Consider the following 19744-nt stretch of genomic DNA (forward strand, 5'->3'; position numbering starts at 1 on the left):
AAAATTATGTTAGCAAAAGATTTAAAAAGGGTTGCTCTAATTAATGAATCTTATTAAGTGGATTTTTTTTATCATGTAGATTTAAAAGAAAATATTTAACAGTGTTAACAATTGTTTTGTAATGTTAGTTGTAATTTAAACGTGTTGTAAGATTTAGCTAAAATACATTTTTCCTAGCTTTATTAAAAAGTGCAACCCAAACTTTGATGCCAAAGAGTAAGTATGACAATGAAAGAAACCGCAAAAAGATGCAATTTTTAGCTGAAACATTTGTATTTCTCTTACAAGAACAGCGTGGCCTTTTAAAAGTATAATATGGAGAAATTATGAATGAACGCTGAACTTTATTAGCTTTTGTTTAGCTTTTTTTTTATAGCTTTTGTTGTTTTTATAGAAATAAATTGACATTGACATTTATTGAAAGTGTAGGGTGAAATAATAATGATAATAAAAAAAGACTATACAGGGTTAATGCAGGCTATTGTATCTTACAAGACCAACCAAGTATCTAAGGGCTAATGCTAATCACTGTTTTCAATAAAGTTAACAAATGACAATCACATTTCTGTAAAAAAATAAATAAAAAACAACAACAGTATGTTTAGAAGATACTTGGTTTGATCAGAAAAAAAAATCCTTCACAGTCATGGTTTCAATTAAAGCTGCTAATCACTAATTTTAGTGGCAGTTATAATAAATATTGTATAATTATTAATGATACACATCATTTTGTCACATGGGTTTCAAAAAATATTATGACTGAAAAAAAAAGTACCTCCGATTTTGTTCATTTGGCCAAAAATACATTTAAAGATTTTGTTTTTCTACCAACAAACTAGAAAAATAGACATACAAAAGGAAAGGTAAAGGTAACAACAGTCAATGAAAATATGCCTGCTTTTTAGCTTGAGCAGCTGAACTTAATCCTCATTGTTCAATTGTTTGTGTACTCGTGTGCTTCTTAGGTTTGGTTTCTTGTATACAAGTTAAACAATAGTGTGTAAGAAAAAACATAAGGTGAGGACAACTGTTTCTGTCACATTTTTACAAAAAATGTCTGGGTTTGGACACTTAATTGTGTCTGGAAAAATAATCACTTATTGTTAACAATGTGCAAGCCCACCTAAAGCCTTCAGCTTTAATGTGTTGTTGACTTTATCAATATTAATACAAGTCATGAATACTTGATAACCTGGAAGGAAGGATAGCATGTGGCCAAACTCCTTTTTCATTCTTTATTTGTTTCACAGTATAAATATGTTAGCATTACTTAGTCTTTCTGAGTCTGCTCAGCTGAAGCAGGCTGGAGACAGACCACTGGGATGCCATTTTAGACTAATTATATGACTGGCTTTATTTCCTGTTAGTGGCTGACTTACGCTACCCTCTGAACTGGAACTGCATTTCCTGCCAGGAAGTGCAAGCTGTCCTTCTTTTTTCCAGCCCCTGTCTCACTCTCTCAGCTCTGCTGCTACTGTCTGCATGTCTCGTGGACGTCCTACACTGCATCCGAGCTGTTACCTTGGCTTTGTGCAGTTCATCTGAAAACTCTAAAAATCATTTTTTCTCTTATAATTTTAAGAAAATGTCTAACCGCAAGGTCTTTTTTGTGGTCTGGTAACAAAAACACACTGTCACCAAGAAACGTCAGTATCTTGTGACCAACTCTGGTTCAGGTTTTCGTGACCTCAAGATCCAGTTCAATGTACTAATGAACTACAACATAGATATTTATCCTTATAGTTTCTCATTGCAGACCACCTCTGGGTTCACCCCTATAAAATATCATATTTGAATAAGTAGTTTTACAATTAATAAAAGCCAGTGGTGACCTTTTTTAACTCTTTGTGCATGAAATATACATATAGGCATCAGATGCAGTGCAGTCCAATGATAAACTATATTTTTGTGTTTATGGTCATGTGCTGGATGATAATTCATTATGAATTTTACTGTTAAAGGTTCTGCAGCTTAACTGATCTTTAAATAAATGTTTCTAAACATAATTTGTTTTATTTCAAGTTCAGATGGAGAACTGAGATTCATCTTCGTGCACTGTCTGATCTGAGGATCCATCGGTTGAGCACCATGAACGGCTCAGGCAACACTCCACTCTGCTACGCCAACACCAGCACTCCGTACACGTATGCTCCAGGACTGGGCAAAATCTACTTCTCAGCTACCTTCAGCGCTTTGGGTCTCACCTCTAATCTCATTGCGTTCATTGTCCTCATCAAATCCTGCCAACGGACCAAAAGCCGCTCACGCTCTTTCTTCCTGATCTTCCTGGCTGGTCTTGTTGTTACCGACTTCATGGGTCTTCTGGTCACCGGGTCATTTGTGATCTCCTTTTATATTACGCATGTGGATTGGCGCCAATCTGACCCTACCTGCCATTTCTGCAACTTTATGGGTATGTCAATGGTCTTCTATGGATTATGTCCTCTGCTGCTTGGTGCCGTCATGGCAGTGGAGCGCTTCATCGGCATCAACTGTCCATTTGCACGTTCCACCAACATAACCAAAGGACGGACCGTCTCCATGGTGCTGATGGTATGGCTTTTTGCTGGCTGCATTTCGCTGTTGCCTCTGGCAGGCTTTGGTAGCTACCACATTCAGACGCCTGGCTCCTGGTGTTTCCTCAACATCAGCTCAGAGAGGCATGACTGGGCCTTCAGCCTGCTCTTTTCTTTTGTTGGACTGATTTGCATCGCTGTGTCATTTTTGCTCAACACCGTAAGCGTGGTGACTTTGATTAAAGTGTGCTGTGGACCAGACAGGAATCAGCGACGCAGAGACCATGAAGTGGAAATGATGGTTCAGCTTCTCTTGATTATGATCATTGCTTCGGTGTGCTGGTGCCCCTTGCTGGTAAGCTATTAAAACGTTTTCATAATTATGATAAGAATGGGCCTAATCTCCCTATCTTTAGCTCTTGTTTATGGAAAATTAAGACAAAGTTGTTTCTGAGACATTTCTAATACAAGCAGCAATTTTTTAAATATTTTACTGTATTTTCCAACACTGAACTGAGTTGTTTTTCTGGAAAGTTGAGCTTTTTCTACACAACTTTTCTATAAATCTGAACTTGGGAGCCTTTTTGGATTAATAAAAGCTCCTTGTGATAATCTAGGTTACTCAACATATTTTATTGCTTTTAGATTATGTTTAAAGCAAATTTATGACTGCTACTTGAATACTTTTATCCAATGTAATTGTATAAGTAAAAATAATTTGGCTTTGTATAATTTCTTAGAGAAGTAAGTGAAAAAAAAACAGAACGAATGGAGCTTTGTTTATTAGTTTACCTGCTGGTGGCGCCCTGACTTCAACCTGAGCAAGTATTGATCCATTCGTATAATTTTCCACTTATCTGTGGACAGTAATTGTGTGTCTTGAGAAGACAAGATCAATGGAAGAACCATTTTCAATTTATTAGAAGTGTAATAAACTCCAACATTTGATTGTGAGGCATTCTGACTGCTAACCCTCTGAGTAAATGTGTTTCAGACATAAAAGAAAGACTCTCACACTTAACTACCCAGTTTTTTTTTGTAATCAACTCAGTTCTTCAAATGATTAGGCCTTAATAAGGCATCACAAAGGCCCAAGCTCCTTTTTGTCTCTTACTCTCAGTGTGATTCGTTTCTTCTTGGCAATGCAGCTTCTTAAGCTGATATAAAAGTCTTCTGATCTTATCTTACATCCTAGAAACCATTAATGCCCAATTTGAAATGGCGGGTTTCAGCTTTTGAGAATGAATGAACCATGCCTTTAAAAGGAAATGCAGCCTATGACAACTATGTCAGATGTTACTGTCAGTGAAACATTAATTAACCAAACTCATAGGTGTATACAACGAAGGATCTTCAACCAAGAGAATAAAGTAACGTTAGTACAACATTTTTCATATCCGCTTCATTTAGAATTTCAAAGCAGCCCTTTCACTTGTATTTTTAAGTTCACACATCCTGTTAGTATTTACAGTGCACAAAATTACCACAAAGGCCAAAATCACACAAGCATTTACAAAGGAAATAGGTAGAAATCATGTGAAATTCGATCATCATCTCTAACCTTCCCTGCTCAGATCTATATTCTGATGAGCACACTGACTGCCTCCACAAACAAGGAAGCACTTTTGTTCTACATACGAATGGCCACCTGGAATCAAATACTTGACCCCTGGATATACATCATGTTTAAAGTGCCGCGACTGAGGCGAGTAAAAAGTAATGCTCTTATGGATCAGCACGGCTCACCCGGTCACTGCTCACTCCGCTTTGGTATTTTAACTTTGGGATGTATGCTACATCAGCATGTCAGAAGCATCTGCTCAAAAAAGCTCATGGATAAACACATCGACTCATCACAGTTTGTTCAGTATCAAACTGTTATCCATAAGATTATTATAACTCCATAGCATGCTTTATGGTCCATTCCATGACCCCCATCTTGGTTTTATTGCATTAATACCCTTCATTTTCTTCCATTGTCCATATTTCACTGAAATATTTCCTACGCTTGTCACTTTTACTTGTGAAATTTTCATTTCCTGAAACAAGCACAGAGCTTAAATAACTTTATATATATATATATATAAATGGGTTCAACTTAATTTGTTTGCAAACCCAGTCAAATTAATTCTGTGCAAAAATCCAGTCAGGTTTGAACTAAAGTTTGTTTGATACCCAAACAAGAAAATGTTGCCACGTTGTCATCAAAAAGGTTAAACAGAGACTCTGCATTGCTTTTGTTACTTTACTCCCTTAAAAAAAAAAAAAAAAACTGGCATGTAAATATGTACTGTAAATACTTTTTTTTTTTTTTTTATTAAAAGTCCAGCATTTGGGATAAAGTGATATGTTGGCACAAACATCAAATTTCATTTTCTCCAACTTAAGTCTCTGCTTACAAGCAGTTAAGAAAAGCTGCAGCTGCCATCGTAAACAAAAAAATAATAATCTGCTTTATATCAAGTATTTATATATTTTTAAATTTTTGGAAATACAGATTATGAGCAATGTGGTCATGGAAAATAATCAAGATTCCACATCTGGTATAGGGAAAGGAGTCTCTTCACAACGTAACATTAACCACGTCACAAACTGGACTTAGTGCGATGGTAGCACGAAAGAAAATGCCATTTCTGAAAAGACTTATAATCCAGGAGATTAAAAAATAACCGAGAACAGCACCACTGTGGTGAAGTATGATGTAAGTAGCTTGGAAATTTGATTAGATTCTTTACGAGTGGTAGTAAATGTTGGCATAAAATCTGTTGTAGTCTTTTAAAAATGTAAGATTTTCACGCCAGATAATCAGTATTTATGCCCAAAACAAAGTGCTGCAATGCTACATCCACACTGAAGAGGTTTAGATGAGACAATAAAAGATAAGTTCACAAAGTACTAATGGAAAAGGGGCATAAATCTCTTGGAATGACAGTATTTCAATTGCACCTACTTACTATTTTACAGTGCAGTATATTTGCTTTTTTTTAAGAATTGGCCTAACAAAATGTAAAATTAAAATAAGCTGTTTCAGTTCTACAAACTCCCAAAGACTTGCACTGCTCTCACAGTTTGCATGCACGCATTTTACTACAATGGCATGGATTTTGCTCCAGGTAAAAACCACATGAGAGCAGAACGTTTAACGGCAGCTGAGTGATAAATAAAAAATATAAGCAGCGCTTAGTCAAATTGTCAGTCTGAATGGAGCTTGTTAGCATGTTTGCTGCCACAGGAGATCCTTAAGGTAATATTTAAAAGGCTGTGCTTTAAATAAAAGGTTGCAGCTTAAGCGTCTGTGTGTGTGTGGAGGGGTGGCATGATGTCGTTAGCCTGAGACTGATTGGACTGAATCAGTGTTATTGTGCATCCATTTTAACTAATTTCATCTGTCTTTTCCATTTCTATCCTAATTCTTGCCTTTTTAATATTTTCTTTCTTAACCATTTTTCACATTTGTCCCCCCTTTTTTTTTTTTTTTTACTTTTTACATATTTTTTTGTATTTTTTTTTCATATCCCACTGTCATCAGGTCTTCATTGCCCAAACTGCCTTGTCTGGAAGCCCCGTGAAGGTCAAGTTCCTGATCCTCTGGATACGTTTTGCCACTTGGAACCAGATTCTCGACCCATGGGTCTACATCCTGTTTCGCAGGTCAGTTCTGCAGAGAGTAAACCCACGCATTGACTGGTCTCGAAGCTCCATTTTGACTTCGTACGCGTCGTTCAGTGAGAACATGCGCCGGTTCACACGCTCTTCACTCGGGAGCAACCTGGGCTCACATGACACTGGAAATCTGGAGAAAGCAAATGTGGTGCCGCCGTCGACAGTACCGCCATCCCCACATTCTGCCTGACGAGTCATGAATAACAGCAGACTGGTGTTTGGAACTAAATCTAGGCGACTGTAAAAACAATATATTAATATATTTGTCTGTGATCTTCAAACATTCACATGAAAATTATTTAAGGCCTTTTTTATTTGTCCTGCTTGTGTCTACTAGTACTGCCTGGGTGGAATTTTCTGTTTGACTCTGTATCCTGCCCTTTACCACATTAAATACTGTACCATGTTTATACATACATTTTTTATGGGTGAAAAACAATCCAAAATGAGAAACCATAATGAATATGAGGAGACTGTAGGAAAAAACTAAATATTGATAATGCAGTGTTTAGAATTGTAGTATTATGTTCTGTGTGTGTGTTTGACAACTTTAAATGTCTCATTTTAAGTTATATTTTCACATGTTGTCCAAAAGATGTGCCTATGTGATATAATGTTGTTTTATGAGTATTAAACAATGAACTTTAGCTGTTTTTTTATAATGTAATATTTTGAATGCACATTTATTTTAAAGGCTTTACTATACCTTTAAATTCCTAGGTCTTACATTTACTGTGAAGTAAATGTATTAAAGTTTACGTGCTGTTGAGACATAATGTGTTGTCACATTTAGATACCTGTATATTTATCTGTATTATTATATTAGGCATAAAATGCACATGCTGTTTGAATAAATAAAAATATTAAAGATTATATTCGCCAAAGTTCATGCTCAATAATTCTTTGTATAAAATCCAACAATGTTCAGTCAGGTCATCTGGACGGTTTCTTTTTTTTTTCTGAGACGTTTCATCCTTCATCCAAAGGACTTCTTCAGTCTGAGGAGCCACCAATCAAAGCTGAATCCCACAAACAGCACTGTTATGGGACAGTGCTGTTTGTGGGATTCAGTTTGTTGGTGGCTCCTCAGATTGAAGAACTCCTAAAAGGGAAAAGAAGAAACGTCTCAGCAAAAAAAGAAAGTGTCCAGATGATCTGACTGAACATTATTTGATTTTATACCTGGATTATTGAGCATGAACTTTGGTGTTTTGAACCACTTTGACATGACTGTCTCAGAGGAGTTGATGGGGGAGAGGGTGGGCCCCGGAGGTCATCTTATCACCAGCAAACCGTGTTTTTCCACTATGGTTGTGTGCTGTTTGTGGGATTCAGTTTAATGGTGGCTCCTCAGATTGAATAAGTCCTTTGGATGAAGGACGAAACATCTCAGCAAAAAATAAAAATAAAAATAAAAAAATCCAAATGACCTGACTGAATATTATAAACATTATAATGTTAAATAAAACTTTTTTTTTTTTTTTACGTGGGAATAATTACAACAAAATCTATTGACCATGGGATGATTTGGACTGATGCTAAAACACATTTAAAGACATGACAAGGTTTGTTTTGTTATATCTGCTGGTCTCTTTTTTTTTACAGCTGTACATATTTTTTCAGTTATTGTACATTCTTTGCTGCATGAGCTGGAAACGCTCATGCTGAAAGTAAAAGCCTTACTCAGAGCAATGATGATGAATAAATCTTGTTGGCACCAAGTAGCACATTTTAAAAGTCAACTTGTTAGCCTTTTTTAGACTCCAGAAAACAAGACTATAATTTTTTTCAGGCTTTTTTCCTTGTACTATAAAATCTGCAGCACACTGGTTGAATGTATTTGTACTCTCTTTTTTGAAGAAATGTAAGATTTATTTTTAAACGGCAATAAGTTTCAGATATGCCAGAGGTATTTATTAAGCGTAATCATAAAAATCTTCCCTTTTAGTTTTTAATGCAGGCTATATTAATGCAAAACTCTTTACATGCCACAAGCTTAGGCGAATGTGCAAAAGTTTTTAATTCTGTTTAGTTTTTATCACGAGAAGTGCAGGGCTGGGTTTCTTTTTGGCTAGGATCATGAACGATCATTTAGCAGGGGAACTGCCCTTTGGTATAATTTTATCTTAATAATCTGAAATATTTTATGTCAAGTTTTCATGAGCTACTAACACAGTATGTTTAGCTAAAATAGATCAGAATTTGTCAATCATGTTTGATTAAAGAAACATGGAAAAACACCCTTAAAAGAGGCTGAATTGAAATAAAACTAAATTATGCAGCTCTTTCTCCCCATGAACACGTTCTGGAAACAGTTTACGATCTTCGAGACATGAATCGCTTCTTTAGATGCGAGACAGCTGCTTCAAGCATTCAATACTTTCTCCTTGAAGGGATAATCTTGTAAAAGATTAGCAACTGGCCAAACTCTGTCTTTACCCATCTATAGAAGCATGAAAGCACTTCCAGGAAGATGAGAGAATATCTTTTCCCCTCCGAATGCTTAAAATAGTGTTAAAAGGCAGTCGTGCCAGTTTTTGTCCAGTGGCGACAAAGATCTTCTTACCTTTGAAGTGCACTAATCCCTTTGGACTTTGAAGATACCCAAAAAATGTATCTGCCTTGTTTTTCTTTCTTTTTTTTTTTTTTCCTCCCAGCAGGTTTCGATTAAAGGAATTGTTTACTGGTGCTTGTGTAACTTTCTACATTCCCACGTGGTTCACAGATGTCTTCAGCTGAAGTAACTCCAAGGGTCATAGTTTTTGTGATTTTTACCTTTAATTAAACATGAAAAAAAATGTATGTAGAAGAACTAGCAAATTGTACAATCAGCATTTTATTGTCCACCTTTAAAAAAGGGAACCAGGAAAGACTGTATTACAGATGGAAGTGCCCTATGTTTGTTTGTTTGTTTTGCATCAATTGCATTAAGAGAGTAAGTCATTCAAATCTCTGATGGTAAACTGCTCAAATAAAGGACTATTTAAACAATTATACATGTTGGGGTTTTTTTTACAACTGGCCGTAACAGAAAACAACCTCTGTTATTTATATGAGTCTACATTTTGCCATTTTTAACGTGTCTAATAGCTTCCCATACGTCAAACAAAAACACATCGGGGAAACCAAAATCTCCCAAAACCGAGTCCAGTGCCTCAGCAAAGTCATCGGGGCTCTTCTTGTCTTTGCCCGCTTCCACAATGGTGGTTGCTGCAAAGGAAATTTGAAAAAGTTCAGTATTTCATGTTTTATTTGTTGTATTCAAAGTTAAATGCAAATACATGTAAAATTCAGACACAATAATGTCAAACGTGTTTTTATTCTCTGCTACTTCTAGTGAATTTGTTCAAAAAATGATTAATTGCATAGTCTTTAATTTAATTATGTTTTTTGTATATTACTCCCTCTAAAATGTGGAGTTGAATATTATATATGCAACCATGCAAATGCTTAAAAAAAGCAAGTATGCTTTCCAGAGCAACAAATACATTTAAACCTTATAGGATGCATTGTAAAAATGGTTGTTTTAGAACTCATAAGCTTAAAAAACAATATTTAAAGGATCATATTAAGCAGTCTAAATGATATGAAACAGATTACAAACAGGTATATTTGATTTTAAATACATTTGTTTTAAAAGTGCTCATTAAGGCACTATATAACACAATATGTATATCATATTTGTAGCTCTATGGTATAAATAAATAAATAAAACCTTCCTCAGATTAGTATTGTTTTAAGTTTTCTGCATTTATCCAGAAAGTTTAGCATATGAGGCATGCGCTTTAAAAAGAGCTAAACAAGTGGTAAATAATCCAAATTTCTGTGCAGGAAAATCCATTCTGAAAAATGAATTTTTCAATTTTTTGTTTTTGTTGACTGTAATTGTTTTTAACGCAGCTGGCCACATGTGTTAATCAGTGCTGGTAATATAAAGATAAAAATAAATTAAGGACAATAGTTCAAATGTCTATTTGGAAATGGGGCATGAACGTTTGGGAGACTGCACACAGATATCACCCTAAAATGATCAGCGTATTAAAACTCAGCTGTCATTGTTTCTATTTTACAAAGTGGTTTTTATATTGAGGGGAGATAATTGTATCATTGACTATTTTATTTACAGTACTTTCTTAACTGTCACACTATAATGTTTTAGTGAACTTATGTATGTTTTATCCAACACAGGCATACACTAAAGATAGAATAAAAACCTAAATCAACTAGAAGTCCTTCTGGATGTGTACACACTGTGCTGCTAATGAGTTGAATACACATTTAAACTATAAGTAACTCATTCATGACTTCTCATTAGTTTGCATATGTTGGACACCAACTACGAGCGTACAAGTAACTTTTCTCTACTTCTACCACATCTGTAACTCATTTCAGATGCTAGAGCCAGGTTCCCGGGAGGGGGGTGGGGGGTCTATGTGTGTGTGTGAAAGAGACAGGGAAGAGCTGAGCACCAACAGCTCAGGTCCACTGTGAGTTACAGCATGACAGCAGCTCAAGTTATTTATTTTACTTATTTATTTCCTGTTACATTAAAAAACAGTGAACAGTCGACTCTGACTCACATATCTATAACTTACTTGGGGGTTCAGACATAAATAAGGTCCAAATACTGTGTAACTCATCCCTTCGTCTGGCTCCATGAGGTGCAGAGGTTCACAACTACCGCCACAGAGATGGAGAATCCATCTGCAGCTTTCTTCATCACGGATTTATTTGATTTCTTCTGAGGCGTGTTGATCAATGTAAAACTGACAGGGGGTGCAGAGAACGGACCTTTACTGATGTGACGTTTAAAGCCACGATATGCTCCAACGTGCTGTGCACAAGTTCTGCAGACCACTACAGATGTGCGTAAGCTTTGCATAAGTCAAGGTGCTCATTAGAAATCTGTTTTTTGTAGGTATGCAAGTGCCCAGCTGGTTTCAGCTTAGAAACTTATAAGTAACTTACACGTAATGTGTGTGAACTTATCTATCACATACGTGCACCGGTAACTTACGCCTAACTTATCAGCAACACGTCAGCGCACACTGAAAATGTTGTGCCTGAACAAAATGATTTGCTGGCCATCGTATATCAGCATGCTGATAACGTAGTCAAAACTTACACCTAAATTAAATTACACATTAAGAGTCTAAATGTATTTTTCTCTTTTGTTTGTTTCTTTTTCATTCCTTGGAATGCACTGATGCTTTATGTCACTGGGTGACAGGGACTTTAAGTTTTTAATAAGTTCAACAGCTAATTAGTTCTATCTTTTTTTTTTTTCAGCTTCTTGTTAAATGTATTTCATTGTTTAGCATTGGAAAAGCCCTAAAAAGCCTTACTGTATAAGAATTCAAAACATGTGACCTAAAAATGACTAACATGCTATAGCATCTCCTTGGAGGCATTTAGTCATGATGACAAGGATGTGTGGTCGTGTTGAACCGAGCATTTCTCGTCCTCAAACAAATCAAAGAGGTGTTTAAACATAAACACAATAAATTCCAGTGATTTCTTGGTTTGCATGTTAACATCCGTTTGGGACATGATCTGCTCCAGGAGTCTAAATGGTGACGTGGAGTTTGTTTTAAAAACACAAGTGCTATCTGGATATTCTTACCCAGCTCCAGGTCTCTGATGCCCATGTAGCTCTCCAACAGTTCGTCTACTTTACTGGTGGCCTGTTCTTCAAACTCGTTCTGTTGGCAGAGCAGACAGGAAAAAAACACAGATGTGTTTGTGGAAATGTGGTGACAAAGGCTCTAAAAGATTATAATATATCATCCTGCCAAAACATGCGAGGCCCCCCAAAAATCTTGAATTATGTTCGACTCTAAGAAATATAAATACAGTTAACATAGTTCAGTCAGGTCCTTCATCCAAAGGGCTTCATCAGTCCGAGGAGACACAACAAACTCAGTCCCACAAGCAGCACACTCACATAGTGGGCCAACCAGTTTGATGGTGATAAGATGGTTTCTGGGACCCGCCCTCTTTGATCCTCGGACTGATGAAGTCCTTTGGATGAAGGATGAAACGTCTCAAAAAAAAAAAAAAACGTCCAAATGACCTGACTGAACTTTGTTGGATTTTTTTTTTTTTTGCTGGATTATTGAGCATGAATTTTGATAAATAGGGAAAATTCATGAGTTCAGACAAACCCAGGGAGAGTTAATTGCATGCATGCAGGATTTATGAAATGTTTCAAACTAACAATGCTTATCGGCCTTCAATGTTTTTAAGCAACAATATCAGTGTATTCACAGTGCAAAATTAGTAAAAAAATAAATAAAACGTGAATGTTTTTGATCAAAGGCTCTAAAAAATGAATAGTTAGTTTATTTTTTGTAAAAGTGGATTCTTTATGGAATGTTTTGTTCATAAAGGTCAGGTCAGGTGTAGACTGTATTGCACAATGTTTGGAAATAAACAAATCCATACAAAATTATCAAGTCAGAAGGTGCAAAAAAAATCAAGTTCAAAGAAGTGCAGCTCTCTTTGTACGTGCACATGTTGCTCTCTGACCACATTAGGAAGTAGCAGTTTCTGTCCCGACCAGCGTGTGGAACAACTCACCACTTCCTGAACTGTAGCAGCCCCCTTGGAGCGCAGTCGAAGCGTCTCTCTCCCGTTCACCAACTTGCCCTCATTAGATTTTGGCGCCTTGGTCCTCATTCCGATCATGTCTAATCCCACAGAGAGAAAGTCGTTAATCCAATGGAGCCATTTGTTTAGCTCAGTGTTGATCAAATAGAAAACATCAGTTCATTCAACTTGGATGAGCCTTCCAGTTCTGTTTGACCTCAGTGTCCTTCAAGTCAGTGTTGGGCTATTACTTCCCAATAAATTAGATTATCTCACTAGACTTTACATTTTTGGAAATTCAGTATAACGGAAGGCATTCATATCCAAACTACCTTATTTGGGCGTGCACTGTTCTTCCCCCTCGTGACGACATGTTTCATTTTGAAATGGTAAAGCCTTTATCCAGACTTCTTAAGAAGACTATCACCTTTAGATTTAAAAAAAGACCTTTAACAATTATTAAATTATTAATAGGAGTATAATTGGTTTGTGTTTTAGGGCCTTTATAGATAAACCTCCAGTGTGTAACACTGAAGTAGTGACTTTCTAAACTTAATCTTTACTAAGTGCACCAAAGTTAATAGTCAGAACTTGAAGAATATTTATATTAAGGGTTTTGATGCTTGAAATTGTTCCCGGAGAGTCAAGTCAACAAGGAAGACCCTTGGATCTGTGTGAAAAAGCACATCTGTTTTTGCACCATAGGTTCGGGACTCCAGAGAGAAGGAGAATGACTTCCAGGGATCAGAGTCAGATGTCAGCATCAGCTCTGTCACACAAAGTTTAAAAGTGATGCTCGAAAGCAAACATCCTCCCAACCCTGCGAGCTGTGGGTGGTCAGATTTATTTATTTATTGCTGACAAACATATTCTGTGGCAATCAAAGTTTGTATGACCCCTTTGCTTTCACGAGTGAGAACGACATATTGCTATTAAAATCTAGACATATTCATACTCCACTTCTAGGACAAACGCATAAACAAACAAATTGTTTCTTCAAATATAGAATTTATCAAGATATTTATTTATTTTACTAACTTTTATTTAACCAAGCACATCCCATTGAGATCACAGATCTCTTTTGCAAGGGAGGCATGCATGTTTTTTGGAGGCAACCAGAGTCGAGAAGAACATGCAAACTCCACACAGAAAGACCCCAGGTCCAATCAGGGATTGAACCCAGGACCTTCTTGTTGTGAGGCAACAGTGCTGACCACTGAGGTGTCGTGCTGCCAAGCACAAGGTCACTGACCTGGTTTGCACATCAAGAGCTGCAAAACCAGGTAAGGCCAGTTGTCATGACGTGGTGCAAAAAAAATAATGCAGTCTATTTTTTTTTATCTCTGGATATTTGAGGGCGTTTCTCACAAATTTCTCCTATAAGCTTCAGCATGCCATTTTGTGTTGGTCTCTGCTCAGCTCACCACCTGTGGAAAGGACCAGACTGATGCTGAGATCCTTCACACAGAGCAGGTAGAGGCAGGAATTTCAAGTGAGATGGAAGAACAGGGCAAACCAGGCATTAGGGAGCACAAGCCAGTGTGTCTCTGTGCCAAAACGGCATCCAACGGAAAACGCTTTTGCCAAAACCATAATGTGAGTTCATCAAAGTGAAACTACCAGATCGGTCAAGGCCTGGGCTAACAACGACCGCTACCGTTGCTGTTGACAAACAGGGTGCTGGCGGAAATTGTGCTACTGTTAGTCGAAGACCACGAGGAGGGAAGTGTGTCAGGAGACAGAGGAAGAAGAGGAAAATCAAGAACGTAGGACTGAGGGTTGATCCATTTAGAGAGGACATGGAGATAGTTGGAGTGAGGACAGAGAGAGATGGAGGAGGATGACTCGCTGTGGCGACCTCTGAAGAGGGAAAAGCCGAAAGAAGAAGAAAGAACAGGGCACGTGGTTAAATGTGTTGCAAGAGTTGGATACAATACTGATCCTTTCTTATAACCAGAATCCCAAGTGGTCTGAAACCCAGATTCCCACAGCCTGCAGCTTTTGAAGAATATCTGTTCAATCACTCAGTTCAGTCCCAATTACCGTGTTTACCGTCTGCTGGTATTTTAATGTGCATGGAAATGGACTGGAGCCTTGATTTATCAAGGGTGACAAGAGATACAGATCAGGAGCAGGAAGTCAGACACTTGACCGTGGATTTGGTTTCCTGTCTGATAAGCAACCAGTTCACTCTGTTCCACTCCTTTTATACAGGTAGAGCATTTTACGGAAGGAAACAGTCAAAATAAAAACCCCTCCCAAAGCCTAAATGAAACTTCCATTAGTCGAGTGCACAAAGAATAGATTTGTGTAAGCAAATGTTGCCAATAAATGAATCATGCCACTTGTCCCACTAAAGATGCAGGTTTTATCCTGGTTTGTCTATATTTCAGATTTGATCTTCAAAGTTATCAATTTTTTTGTAATTAAACTACAACCACTGGGCAACTGTCTTTAGCCACTCCACACTCCTAAAAATTCTGCCCCCAAAGAAATAGATTTTTATGTATTTTTAAATGGTCTCAATAAAAACTGTAAATTTCCAGCTTGTTTGAAATGTTCTGGTCATTTGACACGTTTTGGCACATTTTCAGTTCAGTCTTTGGAGTGTTTTTTTTTTGCACATCCCTGTGAATGTTTACCTAATGTTTTTATGCTGAACTACTTGAATATGTTATGACATGTAACATCACATGTTAAACTTTAATGACAAGCAATGACGCATGAGTCACTCACACAAAGTCAACCATTTAACTTTTCACTGTACTTTTGTGGAAAGGATTGTAAAATAGATGAGCTGTTGAAGCAAGGAGTTTGAAGACCTTCGGCCACTGTTTTTAAAAGGAGAACACCTTTTTAGAACAAGAAGTAGGTGCAAATGTAAACAAGTATTTGTAAAACAGAAGTGCAGTGTTGGCCTTTTATGCATTTTAAAGTAAAAAATGGAAAATGCCAAAAAGTATCCTTTAAAAAAATATTTCTGTTGGAAAGCTGTTATTTGGACATTATCTGCAAGTTATAAATGAAATATAATGCTATTAGGTTTTGAAACAAGCCTCTGTTTCAAACTTCATGTTTCTTTTTTTTTTTTTTTTTTTGTCTGTGCATGCCTTAAATTATGTTTTATTAGTCATAAATAATCCCATCTGAATGAGCTCTCCAAACATCTAAAAGTTTTGTTTATGTGCGTTTTCTTTATGGAAGAAAAATTTCAAACATTAAGTTGTCCTTTTCCTTTCAGAAGCACTTTAGAAGATCATTTTTCCAAAGAGGGCTAAATCAATCTAAGGTTAAACATTCACTGTAGCGTCAGCGACTAACAACTTTCGCAGTAATGTTGGCAGGCAGCCAGCAATCTTTAAACAGTCATCTCCTCTCTTTCTGTTTGGTGTATGAAGAACTTCCTGGTTCCCAGCACCAAGAGCTCTGCTGGCTTTCAGTCTGTCATTTATTAAGAGGGATAACTTTGACATAACTGTTGAAAGAATGGCATTTTCAGTCCAAATATGTACCAGAATCATGAGCCTTAATGGCTTTGAGTGCACAGACTCGGCGTCAGTGAATATATTTGGTGCAAAACTCAGCCAACATCTTTGACCAACACATTCCACTCACATACAATACACATTATTTTATGTTTACTCACCAAAGGCCTTCTTAGGCTCCACAAGGCGCAGAGTAAAGGGGATGCCTCTTGATTGCTCTTTGAGCATCTTTGCCACCTCATAGTGTCGACATCCCACAATGCTCTGGTCGTTTATAGCTTCAATGTGGTCACCAACACAAACCGTCTTCAGCCGATCTATGGTGCTGCCTTCTTTTATTCTCTGGAGGTGGAAAGAATGGCCTGAACTCATACTTGTCCAAACTTAATCAGAAGATGTGTCATATTTAGGAGGGTTGACTGTTTTTTTTTTTTTAGAGTTTTCTTTGTAAACAAAATTTCTGTATGTCTCTGTGCCATAAAGTTTAATTAATTTTTTATCACTTTCTGTGTTCTGTTTGCAAGCAGCCAATTAGAAACACACAATTTCTTGTACTTTAACGGTTGTTTTGTTTTCCTTTCATTCACCTTAATGAAAGCATATCCAGCTCCGTTGTCTGTGATAGTGAGACCCAAAGCATCTTCTGTCTTTATCACCTCCACTTCTTTGGTCTCCCCTCGGATGTGAGCGAAGATGAAGTCCTCCAGTCCAATCTGTCCCCCCAGCAGCTTCTGCATGTCCACTTTATGGGAGTTTAAGGTACAGAAAAGGATCTAAAGAAATGCACACACCAAGAAACAAACAAACATATAATAATAATAATAATAATAATAATAATTTTAAAAGCTGATTTGACAATATCCAGTTTTCCTCATTCATTCTGCAAGCATTAACTGTTTGCAGATATTGGTGTCTGTCATACAGCTGCATAAATCTGCAGAATTATTAAGGATTGTTTTGGATTGAGTATTTACTATATTAGAATTGCATTACAACCATGTTCATATGTATTACTTTTTTCCTCTCTTGGTTGTAACAAATTTGCCTGGTTAAAATGCAGAAAAAGAACTTCATTTTGCCCACCTTCCCCCATCCCCCACTCCAAACAAATAAAACTGCAATATAAAAATGAGACAGGAGAGGGCAGTAGAGTCAAAAGGTTTGTTTTTAAATTTGCTTTTCCCAGTCTTAAACTCAAGCCACTAAAATAAATCAAGATTGTTTTGTTTTTCTTTTCAAAAGTTAAGAAAATGAAAAGTAGTTCAGGTATTGTAACCATTTTACACAAGAAATAAACTATAGACAACAACAAAAAAATGATCAGCCTTCAGCTTCAAGGTCTTGTACTGTTTAATAATCCATGAAATAAATCAAAGATAACCTTAATGAACTGTTATCTCACAATACCTGTTCAATAGTGTTGCCCTTCAAACAAAACTATCTGACTTGGGTTCAAGGTCGTCTCATATATCGGTGCATTAGATGTTCTGCTTCTCTTTAATCCAGTAAAGATCAAGAAAAGTATGTGTGACACAGAATCGACAGATATTTTCCTCTAAATTACATTTTGTCTGGAGTTTCATATGCAGTGCAAGGTCCTGCAGATACACAAGTTGATGCAGTAACTGAACTAATATTTATTAAAATATTCTGGTTCCAATTCTTTTTTTTTCTGATAGTACATCACGGTTTACATCACAGCCTACAACTTGCATGTAGTCAACATACAACATCAAATGGTAGCTTTCAATACTCCACACCATTCTGTATAAGATTTCAGAAATTTGAAAGCACTTTATATTCCTGTGCTGCAAAGGAAAATTGCGCGGTGCCGAAGACACAACCTTGGCGTGTGCCTGCTTGACAAGATCAAACACATATTATGCTTCCTGGCCATGAACTGCACAGATAGGAAAGCCTTCAAGATAGCCTTGAGCCTGATAAGTAGTTTATGATAACCAGTGTTGTATAGTACTTTTGTCTCTTGCTGAGTGCTAGTATGAGGGGTTCAACAGAAAAGTACCAATCATTAGTTTTAGTAAAGGGTTTTAGAGGCTAAATTACTGTTGTTTCATTTTTTTAATACAGTACTTTGTGCATTTTTATTCAGCTAAGTATTTTCTGTGGATAAAATGTGCTCAAAATGTAAGATCATTTACCTCAGATTTTTTTTTCTAAAGATTATTCTTTAACTATTGCATTCCAGATGTCTGTCCAAAGCACAGAAAACATCCTGACATCCAGGGGGAAGTCTTTAAGGATGTTCAGCAGTAAAAACAGAATCAAGACAGAGTGCGCAAGTATGGCCACATCTGATCCACTACAGGCTTGGTCTGATCTTACATCAGACTCCGGCCTCGTGAGCAACTGCTTGCAGTCACCTGACCACACAATGCAGTTTACTGGTCCAAGTGAATCACCTATAGCTCCATATAGATGTGTAACCTTTTAAAAAATATATTTTATTGATAGTTTCACTTAATTTCTTTAGATCACAAACCTGTACAGATGTCTAAATATACTAATTGAATGACAGGCTGAAAATGCATTTATTTAAGGATTTTGTTTCAGTTTTCTTTATTACATTTTCACTAAAACACTTTGGGAGTAAAATCGTCATCAGCTGTTTTTTGTTTTGCTAGTTTTTTTTTTTTTTCCCCCACTATTGATTTATTGCCTGGAAGCTTGAGTACAAAGTCTGGCCGATATTAGTAAGTGGAAATTATCTTCAACAATGCATCATGGAAAAAAAAAATGCTGGAATGGAAACCTAACACCTGTTTACAAGAGTGAACAACTGGGTTATTTGAAATTTGGAGGATTATTAGCGTCACTTTGTAATCGTGTTACCTCTGAGGGGGAGATGTTGAACACCTCTGCTATCTTGGCATACAGCTCCTTGACATTGGTAAATCCATGGATGCGCCCCGTTGGGCTCCCATGAGCCAGCTGGGTGTGGAAGATGAGCCTTGGTCTCGGGTATTCTGGTGGCTCCGTTGGTGGAGGTGAAGGTGGTGAAAGCGGAGGAGCTGTGGGCGCCATACACCCCTGATTCTGGGCCTTCTGGTCCTCCATGACCTTGACCACTACTACCTTGGGAGTCCTAGGGGCTCATACGCTCGCCGTTCTGCATCGACCCAAGTTCAGGTTGTTAACCCTGCTGGTGAGCCACTTTATCAGCAAAAGAAACAGTCCTTCCCCACCTTTAACCGATCAGACACCCAACCAACCACCCTAAAGCTCTGGAGTGAGGAACACATAAATAAGTGATGAGTGTAACTTGGTACCAGTAGCATAACCAAGTAGAAACCCAATACCTGTTGACTATATATGTTACACCCCAGCCTTTAGTAGCTCACGGACAGAGAGCACAAATAAAGCACACCAGGTAAAGGTTTTTAATATGTGACACAGGTAAACCTCTAATCCTTTCTACCAGTTGAACAACATGGCATGTCACAAAACCAGTCAACGTGTGAACAGTCCCTTAAA

At 37.1% G+C, this 19744-nt stretch overlaps 2 protein-coding genes across 2 annotated transcripts; one reads left to right on the top strand and one right to left on the bottom strand.

Annotated features, from left to right (window-relative positions):
- The first annotated feature begins 2085 nt into the window (after nt 1-2085).
- On the top strand, nt 2086-6369 carry tbxa2r (thromboxane A2 receptor). The gene is made up of 2 exons (XM_037674560.1): nt 2086-2871; nt 6046-6369. The coding sequence occupies exons 1-2, from the start codon at nt 2089-2091 to the stop codon at nt 6367-6369; spliced, it is 1107 nt and encodes a 368-aa protein (XP_037530488.1). The 5' UTR covers nt 2086-2088.
- Nucleotides 6370-9083: 2714 nt separating this feature from the next.
- Nucleotides 9084-19457, bottom strand: gipc3 (GIPC PDZ domain containing family, member 3). The gene is given in 7 exon segments (XM_037674561.1): nt 9084-9389; nt 11803-11881; nt 12759-12868; nt 16414-16594; nt 16840-17025; nt 19103-19348; nt 19350-19457. Coding segments are annotated over 7 exon segments (990 nt in total). The 5' UTR covers nt 19386-19457; the 3' UTR covers nt 9084-9237.
- Between the last annotated feature and the right edge of the window lie 287 nt (nt 19458-19744).

This window comes from Nematolebias whitei, chromosome 3 (assembly GCF_014905685.2).
Source record: "Nematolebias whitei isolate Nwh7 chromosome 3, NemWhi1, whole genome shotgun sequence".
Classification (NCBI taxonomy): domain Eukaryota; kingdom Metazoa; phylum Chordata; class Actinopteri; order Cyprinodontiformes; family Rivulidae; genus Nematolebias; species Nematolebias whitei.